General features: G+C 35.9%; 1 protein-coding gene across 10 annotated transcripts in view; it reads left to right on the top strand.

The window, feature by feature from the left end:
* LOC127862000 (aminopeptidase O-like) overlaps positions 1-14,013 on the top strand; it is a 60,054-nt gene that overhangs the window by 30,975 nt on the left and 15,066 nt on the right. Inside the window, exons 1-6 of one of the 10 annotated variants that reach the window (XR_008040393.1) lie at positions 1,560-1,623; positions 1,966-2,044; positions 3,462-4,211; positions 5,041-5,219; positions 9,880-10,003; positions 11,813-12,013. Coding sequence is in view for 9 of the 10 variants with exons in the window: in XM_052400851.1 (XP_052256811.1) it covers positions 3,550-4,211; positions 5,041-5,219; positions 9,880-10,003; positions 11,813-12,013 (1,166 nt within the window). In the remaining variant the exon portion in view is untranslated. Of the gene's footprint in view, positions 1-1,559; positions 1,624-1,965; positions 2,045-3,461; positions 4,212-5,040; positions 5,220-9,879; positions 10,004-11,812; positions 12,014-14,013 lie in introns of those variants that run through there. The other 9 variants (XM_052400847.1, XM_052400850.1, XM_052400848.1 and 6 more) reach the window with 9 other exon arrangements.

Here is a 14,013-nt window from a genome sequence, read left to right on the forward strand (position 1 = left end):
AACACTTTTTGTGCATTTTAAGTAGGTAATACGAACAATATCAAAGGGTTGTATGTGTCAAAATCTAGTCGGGTGTAGTAAAATCACCATTATTAGCAAGCTATCTTTAATATGTTCGCAGCATACGGATCGCAATTCGAACATCAGGAAATTGTATTTTAGAGAAATAATTATCCCTTTGTCAGAAAGATTTATCCATACATTTAGTATCAGCAAAATTCCTTAGAACGTAACTAAATTAAACCTGTGTGTATATGAATATTTCATTCCACGGGAAGTAACCACATTTGACAGACCAATTTATGTGTCAACGAATAACTTCGCTTGTCGAAAATTTAGTAATACAAATATATTGTTATCACATACGCATTAAATGTGTTCAAACAGTCTCACACACGCATTTTTAGTATTGTGTAATATTTAGTTAGCCACCATCATTAAGTACAATACGGAGATGTCTGTGTAAGAATACACATCTGATCTATTGACCATATTGAGTATATCAGCCGTGTGCTTGTACATATGAGCCTTGTTCTGAGAAAACTGGGCTTAATGCATGTGCATAAAGTGTCATCCCAGATTAGCTTGTGCAGTCCGCACATGCTAATCAGGGACGACACTTTCCGCCTAAACTTGATTTTTGGTAAGGAGGGACTTCATTGAAACTAAAAACACCATAAAAGCGGAAAGTGTCGCCCTTGAATAGCCTGTGCGGACTACACAGGCTTCTCTGGGACGACCCTTTACGCACTTGCATTAAGCCCAATTTTCTTAGAAGGCGGCTCAAATATATCGGAGTATTGTGCACAACGCTCTTAAATTATAGTTGTATTATAAACCTTTTAAAGTATTTGACCAATCTAAATCACCCAAGCCATTCTTTGGTGCAACGTCCGCGAAATAGCCCTACAGTATCATTGACGGCATTGATTTACGATTCGTCAAGTAAACATTTTGTTTCTCGAGAAAGGATGGTTAAAAATCATACCTTCCAATACGGAATAAATTTTATAAAGAACGGCGGAATATTATACAATTACGAGAGCTGATACAATAGTATAAATATGTATATAATAAAAGTTTGTATTACATATGTATTATAGACGACGTATAGAAAATATAAAAAAATCCAACAAAATCTTTTGGTTCAGTATATTCTTCATTCCTATAGGTTCGTGAATGTGCATTACCTCGTGAATTTTTATATGACGTAATTTTTAGCCGTGTGTGCACTGCACGTGTCCGAATTCGATACAGTTACGAGTCGCTGTCAATAAAATACAAATAATGATACAAAGAGGGTAAGGATTTGTATTTTTGTCATAAAAAGTGTGTGAATATTTACGTGCATTAACCGTAGTTTACAAGTAAACGTATTTCTATTTCAAATCCATTACTGGACTTTTTATTTACTGTTGTATTATTTATTTGTTCTATTTTATAATGGGGCTTCATAATGAGTGACCAATTCAAATTCGTCGATGCTAAAATATTGGTGCAAGGTAACCGGTCGAGCAAACCTCGGAGTAGTTAACTCCCTTATGGATAAGCATGTCATGAAAGAAATGTAAACATCGTGTTTGCGTTACGCCTCTTATTTTCGTATTTACTCGCAAACTATTAGTACAGGCATTCTTTCGTACAATTTAACAAATATATGTACACACCGCTTTTGTATCTAGGGAAGGTTCCTTTTTAATCAAAAGGCTATGTTTAACACACGCAATAAGATTTTTTTTTCTTATTCAATCACCCACACTATTGCATATTTGATCATTCTCTAAATTAACATATTTCACATGTACAAAACTTCAATAGTAGCATCACGACTTTAAAATTATATAAATCTGTAATGTCTAGGCTATGGTTTCGTTTAATTATACTGAACTCTTATAAGAAGATTTATTTAAGTTAGCAATCCTCTTTATTGCATGTTCAATTATTTCTCTAACTTTCGTTCTGAAGCGAGCTAACGTAAGTTGACACTTCCACACACCAACCTTGTGACAGGGTTGTATAAGATTATCTTTCAGATAGTCTGCAGGTATATGTTACAGCAGTATTGATATATATTCTTACAAGTTGTTTAACACACCCTCAGAGGTGATTAATAAAACATCGCTCAATTGATCATTGTTGGCTCAGATACTACTTAAATGTACCTTGGGTACTCTTAAGTAGGTATACTTAAATTATACCCCAGGTACGGAAAATATAGTAAAAGGTTCCCAACCAATTTGAACTGTACTCAAATGATTTTTCCGCTGAAAGTCAGATGTCATAAAATGTGCAACGCAATACAAAAAAAGTATTTGACTCTTTGAACAAACCCTGCCTTGATCAACATTCTTTTCTTAGTATGAGTTTCAATAATATAGATGTCATTTTACAAAATATTGACAAAAATAATAATTTGGGGAAAAAAAAAACAATAATGACAAATTTTGCATTATACTTCTATGATACAATTTAGTATTTATTCTGTACCCGGGGTACATTTAAGTATACTTATGAGTACCTGGGATACATTTAAAGTATAACCTGAGCCTGCAATTACCAATCCAGCTTTAACATAAGCAAAGCTTCGCTTTTGTGTTGAACTTTTGCTCAACAACTAGCTGTAAAACTGCACAACCATCAAGTACGCCCACTGCTCAACCACTTTGTGGAACCAAAGCACAACCCACAAGTTGAACAAAAGCTCAACTATCATGTTGAATAACAGCTGAACAGCTGTATGGGACACTATCTCTACCAATCTATCTGTATCTTAACCACTGTGCACTGACTGATATAAAATAAAGTCAGTGCTCAGCTGTATAGAATCTGGTCTTAAACAACAGCTCAGGAGTTCCAACATGTGTGGTATCATTTTCCTCTTCAATATATATTTATCCAGTCCTAAATTACAAAATTTGTTTCAAGTGATACCAATTACCATGCACAAGATGGGAAGAGGACAACGACAACGAGCGAGGCATGGTATTGTAATGCGCATGGGGGGTTAGAGGGTTAGGGTAAAGGTTAGGGGTCGGGTTTGGGTTAGGGTTAGCCTTAACCCTAACCTGACCCCTTACCTAACCGTAACCCAGGCTTATCTCCCCATATACCATGCCGCACTCGTTGTTGTTGTCCTCTTCCCGCACAAGACTGTCTGTTAGTGTTAAACAACTTATTAAGTTTGTAATGCAAAGAAATCATTTAAAGCAAAGCCCATCTTGACTGTGTTACTGACAGCCTAAATTAAAAGTGCAATGTAAACCAAATTTGGGAATAACTTTATCATGATGTTACTGATGCCAAAAATAACCTTCGAGAGAATCTCTTTGAATTAAAAAAAATTGTCAGATGTTAACCAGGTTTTATTTAACAATAGCTATATAATTAAAAGAAGCCTTGACAAATTATATTCTATAGTGACAATGTTTTTAACACACTTATCAAATAGTTTTCTTCAATAGGATATGACAAGAATTAAAGTGATCAGAAAAGTATTCATTATTATTCAACAGTGTATCTAACTTTAAAGAAGTTTCAGCATAATGCACCATGGATAACTTGGACCTTCCTCTTTTATCAAACCTGAAAGATATACATATTTTCCACTATGTGTTAGACTTAAAATGTGACTTGACTTCTAAAACATTCAATTGTTCAGTGTTAGTGCTCTGTAAATCTATGCAGTGCATCAAAAATTGTGCAATTAGAAATCAGCCTGTTATAGCGGACCATATTTATAGCAAATATTTGACATCTTGCACACATGATATTGAAATAAATGAGAATGGAACAAAAAAATCATCTGAAGAAAAAGTGAAATATTGTGACAAAATATGGCAAAAGTCAGTGTGTGATACTGATGATTTTGTGATGATTCTTGATTCACATGCCATTGACGTTGTATCAGTAAATGAAGTACAGTTTGCATATGTGAATAAAATGCAAGTGAATCAAATTGAAAATGCTGAACTTTTTACTGGATATAATTGTAACAATGTGTCAAACATTCCTTCAATTGACAGCATTTGCCTGCAAAAACGATGGAAGGATGCAGAAAAAATGCCGATGGAATATTTCCTAGATGACTGGTGCTTAAAAATTTGGAAAAGTGGTGTTACATGTGGTTGTTGCTTTCCCAACTGTTTTGAGATAAACTTCAAAACCAAACCTGAAGGGGAGTCTTTAAAATGGACAATGGATCAGGACGGAAAGTAATACATTTTCAAAATTATTGGTGCACAAACTTGGTGCATATAAATTACTGTACATATTTTTTTACATGTTTTTATTTTATTTTTTTAAGGCTGTTATTGGTGATTATTTTAATGCCCCTGGCCTGGTAGGGTGGCATATAGCAGTTGAACTGTCCGTCAGTCAGTCTGTCCGAAAACATTAGCCATAACTTTTTCAATATTGAAGATAGCAACTTGGTAGTTGGCATGCATGTGTATCTCATGGAGCTGCATATTTTGAGTGGTGAAAGGTCAAGGTCATCCTTCAAGGTCAAAGGCAAAATATATGGCGTATGTCCGTCCATCTGAAAACTTATACATTGGCCATATCTTTTTTCAATATTGAAGATAACAACTTGATATTTGGCATGCATGTGTATCTCCTGGAGTTGCACATTTTGAGTGGTGAAAGGTCAAGGTCATCCTTGAAGGTCTAAGGTCAAATATATGGCTTCAAAGCGGCACTGTAGGGGGCATTGTGTTTCTGACAAACACATCTCTTGTTTAGGGTATCAAATTATTTCACACAACTTTTGTAAGTTGTTATTGTAAAGTTATTTTGACATTTGAATTAAAAAAATGAGCAAACATGCAACATTACATGTATGTTTATAAAATTGTCTCATTATGTCAAAATGGTTTCCTGGCTTAAGTTGAATTTGAACACAATAATGTGTTTAATGAGCAAGTCATTTGTTGGCCTTAAATGATAAGTCAGTGGTTTTATAGTTAAATGTATGTGAACGCTTTGGAGTTTTCTTTGAACAATACCAATTGTTCCTTCACCTTATCTCAATAATTGCTGCAGTCCCTGTGTGTTCACCCATGGCCACTGGATTAACAACAGGTCCCTGTTTCCGAGCCAAGACATCCCAGAAGCCTTAGCCACGTGGAGTGCCCATGTAGCCCCAGGGGATAACGACCTGGTTGTCCTAATGACGGGTGATAATGACCCTGTCATAACAGGACAAGAAGTTGATGGCATTGGTATGAATTTCTTTTTAGCTCAACTATTATATATGAAATATATATAGTGGAGCTATCCTACTCACCCCGGCGTCAGCGTTTCAACATTACCCCAACTTATAAACAAGAGCAGACAAGTCTATCAAGCATTTTGTTATAATTATGGCCCCTTTTTCACTTAGAATATGCAGCAAATGTTTAAGTTTTCGTACTACCCCATTTATTTTCATTGTCCCTTGACATATTGCTTTCATATTTTGCATACTTGTTTACCAACATCACCCCAACCTATAAACAAGAGCAGACAACTCTATCAAGAATTTTGTCATAATTATTGCCCCTTTTATACTTAGAATATGCATATTATTGATAAATCTATGTTAAAGTTTGCGTACTTCCCCAAATATTTCCTATATCCTTTGACATATTGCTTTTAGGTATATGTTGCATACTTGTTTACCAACATGACCCCAACCTATAAACAAGAGCAGACCACTGTATCGAGCATTTTTACATAATTAAGGCCCCTTTTACACTTAGATAATTGAAAACTTATTTTCCTTAAATTACCATAACTTCTTTATTTATGATCACTTTTTATTATTACTTTGACAAAACAACACTTACCTGAATACCACAATGGATTCCACCCAAACAATACACCACACCCCTACCCAGAATCTCTTCCCTCCCTACCCCTCCCCCCCTCCAAATTTTTTTTTAAACATCATCTAATAAATTACCACACCCCACATTATACCCCCCTCTAACCCCCCTACCCCCCCCCCCCCAAAAAAAATAAATAAATTGTGTTCCTTTTTTTATTTTTGAAAAATTGTCTAATAAATGACCACACCCAACTTTTTACCCCCTCTCAACTCCCCCCCCCCCCCAAAAAAAAAATATTTGTTTTTTTTCCTTTTTTTATTTTTGAAAGATCGTCTAATAAATTATTGAATATGAACAATTTTCCCATGATGGCTTACATTATACTGTCAAGCACTTGAATAGTCGAGCGCGCTGTCCTCTGACAGCTCTTGTTTATGCCCCCTTTCGAAGAAAAGGGGGTCTATAGTTTTCGCACTGTCCGTCTGTCAGTCTGTCTGTCAGTCTGTCACACTTTTCGTGTCCGCTCTCTAATTAAAATAATTTTCATCTGATCTTTATGAAACTTGGTCAGAAGTTGTATCTAGACAATATCTAGGACAAACACATCGTGGTAAAAGGTCAAGGTCATCCTTCAAGGTCTAAGGTCAAAAATACAAATCCAAGAGAAGTAATAAGCTTTAAAGGGAGATAATTATTCAATATTGAACAAAACAACTTGATATTTGGCATGCATGTGTATCTCATGGAGCTGCACATTTTGAGTGGTGAATCTACAGTCACGGTAGTGGCTTTTAATTATTTGCTACTAAAAATAGACTATTGTTATAGACTATTATTTTCAAGTAATATAATTATAAATGTCATATAATATATATCCTTACCAAGAATTTAAGTTCTTTTCACAGTTACTGTACAGATTTTTTATTTTGATTATTTATAACTTAAATGATAGATTTGTCAAAGGTTTTTTTTTAAATAATATAATTATCATTTCTTTCCTGTACTTATTTGTGAATGGTAGGGTTCATTACATACCTGTGGACTTATGTCCATAGATACAATGTACATGATGAACTCTGGCTATGATCTCTTTGATAAACCTTGGTTGTCAGTGATGTCTGACTTGGTCATTTTTTAAATGTCTTCAGACCCCCCCCCCCCCCCTACCGGTTGGATTGTGGATTGGACAAAATCCAAGGGAAGTAATAAGCTTTAAAGGGAGATGATTTCTATACCTGCCAAATGATAAATAGAAATTTTATTTCAAAGCGGCGCAGTAGGGGGCATTGTGTTTCTGACGAACACATCTCTTGTTTTACATTTATTATCAACATAATCTCATTATTTGTTGGTACAGCATGTTTCTGTTTGTAGCTTTCTTGGAATTCTAGAAGTAAGGTGTAACGATAATGTTGTATAGTTTATATATACATCTCTTTTTTGTATAGCCAGATCAGGATGTCTGCTTAATATTTATATAATCATACTTAAATTGTATGATGCCATTTTCATCAATCCATGTTGTGCATTGTATATACATGTGTATAGAAGACATGAAGGCTCTTTTATAGCTCTTGTCATGGTTCATCCTGCTATGAAGTTGAGCCCATATAATGGAATCATTATGGGGGGGGGGCCTGTCTGTCTGTCCGCTGACACAAACATGTCTGATAAAGTACTCATGTAGTTTTCAAAATGTCACTTTCAAACTTAAATGGATTTTTCCTTATGATGGGGCTGTGTGTTTCCTATAGAAATACATATTTCCAGCTTGGAATGTCTGTTCGTCTGTCCATAGAGACAAACTTGTACACGGAAGTAATCCTATGTTTTGAAGCAGAATTCACACAAACATGGATTGTTCTTTGTGAATCGAAATTGAGTACACGTATGTGCGTTTTATTTCTTAGTTGCTTAAATGTTGCTTTAGTTATGGCTGCTTTTCAACTTCAAATTTCTACATAATGCCTTGTGTATGCCGGCGAATAAATCCTGCTCTTTCAAAGTTTCAATACTCTTCAAGTAATGTCCCTTTTTCCGCAAAGAAATTCTTTTTCATCATTCGTATTTTTTCATCATTAAATGCGACATCTTTTTTGGTATTCGTAATTACTGTGAAAAGCTCTAGTTTCAGAACCTTGTCATGGTGAGCTTTTGTAATCGTCTTTTGTCGGTCATGTTGCTCATCGTCAGTCGTTCATCGTCTACATTTACCATGTTAACACTATCAGCGGGAGTAATCAACATAGTCAAGATAGCGACGTCCATGCAGAAAAAGTCATTTTCGCCGTTTCATACCCGTTTAATTTTCAAATTACGCCAACTTTAAAGCGATGTCAGTAAAAGGGTGATTATCGTTTATTTCATGTTAAAATTCGGTATATATCTCGACTTTATTTCCCGCGAATTTTCTAAGTGAAGCTGTTATTTGGTCATCCCGTTAAGAAATTTTGCGCTAGTAAATTTCCTATAAATAGTGAATATTAACACGAAATAAACGCTAATAACCTTCATGCTGATATGGCTCCAAATTGAGCGGCATTTAAAAAAAAATCTTACGAGTAATGAAGGGTTTAAACGGCGAAAAATACCTGCCTCGGCATGGACGTCGTCATCTTGACTATCACGTGATTACCCCCTCTGGCCTATAGACAAACAAAATGAAGCGTTTTCAGAAAATTTATCTCAATAATATCTTGGCCGAAATCGAAACTGGGACTTGTGAGGTCAGAGTCTTGGTCTCTCTGTCAAATTAAAGAACACGCTTGTTAATACTTTTAAAGTAACATTTATAGTCGAAATTTTATAAACGTCGTCATAATTTTTAGCATGGCGTTTTCGGAAAAAAAAACGAGGTATTGTCATAGCCAGCTCGTTATGCGGTGCTCTTGTTGTTCTAATAACGTCTCTGCCTAGTTCAATAACTGTTATGGTTCATTGTAAAACACGACCGCGATGGGACTGTGCTGTTTTACTTATATTGCTACACTAAAACCTGGTTAACGCTCGAGAAATCCCGTTTAAGCCCAATCTTTATGAAAATGAATCAGAATATTTGTTCAAATAGGGTCGTCGCTGAGATTGAAAATGGTCACGGGTTGTCGAAACAAACATGGCGGTTTGAAGTTGGGCACATTTGAGTCAAATCTTCATGACAATTCGTCAGAACATTTGTTGTTATAATATATCGACCAAGATTGAAAATGGGTCAGGTTCGCCGAAAACCATAGCCGCCAGGGACGGGGCAGTTTTCCACATATGGCTAAAGTAAAACCTTGTTAACACTCTTGAAGAGACCTTTTTAGTCCAATAACAATTCTTAACGTGTGTAGCGTTTGTGATCACCTTTGTCTGTCGTTCGTTGTGCGTTATGCCTGATGCGTTTTCGACCTGTAAACTTGTTTAACTCTAAAGACCAGATTTATTGTCCTATCGGCATGAAACTATGTGAGAACATTTGTTAAACTTATATCTTGGCCTAGTTCAAAATGGATTGCGGTAGCTTGAAAACTAGGTCACTAGGTCAGATTAACGAAAAGGCTTGTAATCAATCCAAACGTTATATGTTGTAGATTTGTTCTTGTGACCTCTGGTCTATTTGCGAAAATGTTACCAGTGTCTTAAAAAACATGGCCAGCCAAAGGCGCAAAAGTTTTCCTTCTTTGGCTATATTGGTATTTAGTTCAATGTCTTGACGTCATATATTTTGAAATTGATCAGAATTATTGATCTTATAAAATCTCAATTTGGGTCGCAATTCTGATTTGTTAAAAAGTATTGCTGTCACGTGATGTTTTTGTTGAGCTCATTATTTTGGCAAAACTATAACCTTTTAAAACAAGCTGTATTTGGTTCTTTGGGTAGATTATAACAACCATTAAACATATAATGTGATAGTGTGCTTTTGGTGTTGTTTATGATGATGATCGCTTGTTTCGTGTAGAAATGGTAGAACAGATATCAAGAACATTAGCAATAGAACAACGTAGCAGATTTTGACAATGAAAATAGAAAAATAATTTTATATAAAATTGATGTGCATGGGCTATAATTATTTTATTCTGTCTCATAGAAACCCTGACCTATCACTTTTCAAGTGACATGGCAATGCCGAGCTCAACATTAGCGCTCGCAATTGGCAAGTGGACGTTGGTGGATACCTTAAGTCATACTGACCAAATGGCTTCAGTTACTGAGTACGTGATATTTGTTTTATTTAATTTGCCCAAACTCGGCATTATACCATCCTCCTGAGAAAGCATTGACAATAAATTATACGTTTATTCACCCCACTATGTATGTATGTGTTATGAAGATGATATCAATTTACTTAGAGTCGGTGTTAAAGGGGCCTTTTCACATATTTTGGCATGTTTTGAAGTTTGTCATTAAATGCTTTATGTTGATAAATATTAAACTTGGACATAAAAAGCTCCAGTAAAAAAATCAAGAATAAAATTAAAAAAGAAAGAAAAGGCAACCATCAGCACGGCTCGAACCACTGACCCCTGGAGTCCTGCAGTAAAAAGTCTCCCGCTTTGACCACTCGGCCATCCTTCCGAATACAATGTTAGGTGTATTTTATACTTCATATAACCAATACTCGTAGTTTCACAAAATATAACGACAACAACGGAACTCTCCAAATTATTAATTCGTTTTGCGTTGCAACGCTTTATAATTTTCGGGTTTTTAAATCGTCAAAAGATGCATATAATGGGTATTTTAGAGCATGGTAAATGTTCAGTATTACTGTTTCCTCACAAATATCACAACTAAAACGAAAATTTGAGAATCTGAAACAACTTTTTTCAATTTTGTCAATTTACCCAAACGTGAAAAGTCCCCTTTAAAATTTAGACATCTGTTCTATATTACGCTTTTACATTTTTAAAAGTATTGAAAAGGTGTGTTTATCTTAATCATGACTATTATTGCAAGCATTCTGTATAGATATTAGTTACTAAAAGAGATTGAATACTTATCCTATATGCGGGTGATGTTTTTATGCCCCCCTTCGAAGAAGAGGGGGTATATTGTTTTGCTCATGTCGGTCGGTCGGTCGGTCGGTCCGTCGGTCCGTTCACCAGATGGTGTCCGGATGATAACTTAAGAACGCTTAGGCCTATGATCATGAAATTTCATACGTAGATTGATCATGACTGGCAGATGATCCCTATTGATTTTCAGGTCAATAGGTCAAAGATCAAGGTCACAGTGACTCGAAATAGTAAAATGGTTTCCGGATGATAACTCAAGAATGCTAAGGCCTAGGATCATGAAACTTTATAGGAACATTGATCATGACTGGCAGATGACCCCTAATGATTTTCAGGTCACTAGGTCACAGGTCAAGGTCACAGTGATTCGAAATAGTAAAATGGTTGCCGGATGATAACTCAAGAGTGCTTACGCCAAGGATCATGAAACTTCATAGATACATTGATCATGACTGGCAGATGACCCCTATTAATTTTCAGGTCACTAGGTCAAAGGTCAAGGTCACAGTGACTCGAAACAGTAAAATGGTTTCCTGATGATAACTCAAGAATAATAAGGCCTAGGATCATGAAACTTCATAGGGACATTGATCATGACTGGCAGATGACACCTATTGATTTTCAAGTCACTAGGTCAAAGGTCACGGTCAGTGACCAAAAACTTATTCACACAATGGCTGCCAGTACAACTGACACCCCATATGGGGGGCATGCATGTTTTACAAACAGCCCTTGTTATTGTAGATTCTAATGTATTTTGCGAACTATCCTCATTCTAACGGAAACGCAAGTTTTATTTTTATCGGTAAATAATAAACAAATAAGAATTGTTTATAACAAACCAAGTAGTGTACTTGTTCTACAACATGAAACATTTGATTTTTAATATGTTTATCGGAAAAATATTTCTCCATATTAATCTATTGAGAAATTCTGAGCTGGTAGACAAAAAGCTTGCTATTGGTAATTGAAGAATAAAGTACTTTTTTTTTATATGTTATAAAGAACTCAGCCTGAATCTAAGGGAAACACAATGAAATGCCGTTTGTTCACTCCGAGGCGTCACAAAGAGGCGGTGCTGACGTTGATAAGTCCTTACTTTCCCCGATGTTTAACTGCGGCCGAAAGGTTACTAGGGCCCTACCCATTCAAACGACTCGATATTCTGATCGTTCCGGAAAATTTCCAAAGTCTGGGAATGGCAAGGTTAGCAACACATGTGATCGTTAATTAGACTAGATTCTGTTTTAATAATGCGCAAATCACTGCTGTTTCATCTCTGATGTTCGAATACAATTTATAGTTCTGAGAAACACATACACAGTCATTGTGTTTTGTTCTAAGAATATAAATTAATAAATTATCGTTATAAAGCCTATACGGTGATATGATTGTCAGAGGTGGTAATCAAGCCAAGATGGCGACGTCCATGCCGAGACAAGTATTTTTCGCCGTCTTATACCATTTATTACTTGTGTTTTTTAGCTCACCTGAGCTCAATGCGCTCATGGTGTGCTTTTGTGATCGCCTTTTGTCCGTTGTGCGGCATCAACATTTGCCTGGTTAATACTCTAGAGACCACATTCACTGTCCGATCTTCACGAAATTTTGTTAGAAAGATATGTGCCGATGATATCTTGGACCATTTCGAAAATGATTCCGGTTGGTTGTAAAACATGGCCGCCAGGGGGCAGGGCATATTTCCTTATATGGCTTTAGTAAAACCTTGTTAGTACTCTAGAGGCCACATTTATTTTCCGATCTTTATGAAACTGGGTTAAAAGATTTGTCACAATTATATATTGGGCGAGTTCGAAAATTTCTAGTTACTTGAAAAACATGGCCGCCATGGTACAGGGCATTTTTCCTTACATGGCAATATATGGCTAAAGTAAAACCTTGTAAACACTCGTAAGACAACATTTATTGTCCGATCTTCATGAAACCTGGTCAAAAGATTTGACCTTATGATGACTTCAAAAATGGTGCCGGTTGGTTGAAAAAATGACCGCCAGGGGGCGTCGCATTTTTCCTTATATGGCTTTAGTAAAAACTTGTTAACACTCTAAAAGTCACATTTATAGCTTAACTGTCATGAAATTTGGTCAGAACATCTGTTTTACTAATATCTTGGATGAGTTTGAAAATGGTTCTTTTCTATTGAGAAAACATGGCCGCAAGAGAGCCGTGCAGTTTTCCTGATATGGCTATAGTGAAACCTTGTTAATTTTCTTAAGGGCACATTTATTTCCGATCATAATGAAACTTGGTAAGAAGATTTGGCCCAATAATATCTTGGACGAGTTCGAAAAATGTTCAGGCTGTTTGAAAAAACATGGCCGCCAGGGGGAGGGGTATTTTTCCCTATAATATGGCTAAAGTAAAAACTTGTTTTCACTCTAGAGACCACATTTATTGTCCGATCATCATGAAACTTGGTCAAAAGATTTGTCCCAATAATATCTTGGACGAGTTTGAAAGTGGTTCCGGTCTGTTGAAAATATGACCGCCAGTGGGCGTGGATTTTATCCTTATATGGCTATACATGTATATGGCTTTTGTAAAACCTTGTTAACACTCTAGAGGCAACATGTATTGTCCGATCTTCATGAAACTTGGCAAGCTGATTTGATTTAATATCTTGGACGAGTACGAAAACGGTTCCGGTTGGTTGAAAAACATTGCCGCCAGGGGCGTCGCATTTTTCCTTATATGGCTATAATAAAAACTTGTTAACACTCTAATGTTAACACTCTAAAAGTGACATTTATTGTACAATCTTAATAAAACTGGGTCAGATCATTTGCTCCAGTATATCTTGGATGAGTTTAAATAACGTTCAGGTCTGTAGAAAAACATGGCCGCCAAGGGGGGATTAATCCTTATATATGGCTACAGTTAAATCTTGTTAGCACTCTAAATGTTACATTTATAGTTCACTCTTCATGAAACTTTGTCAGAGTGGTCTAGTGATATCTTGGGTTGCACAGAACAGGTCAGATCTTTTGCATCTCAGATGAGCGACTTTGGCCTTTCGAGCCCTGTTTTTTCAAATACCGCTCACTTTTCAGCCATATCAGCAAGAAAGTGATAAGCGTTTATTTTGTTTAAATATTCGCTTTATATCTCGACTTTATTCACTACGAAATTTTTTAGCGGTAGCATTTTAGCTCACGCAAAAAACATGTTATGATGAAAACTATAAA

This window comes from Dreissena polymorpha, chromosome 16 (genome assembly GCF_020536995.1).
Source record: "Dreissena polymorpha isolate Duluth1 chromosome 16, UMN_Dpol_1.0, whole genome shotgun sequence".
Taxonomy (NCBI): Eukaryota; Metazoa; Mollusca; class Bivalvia; order Myida; family Dreissenidae; genus Dreissena; species Dreissena polymorpha.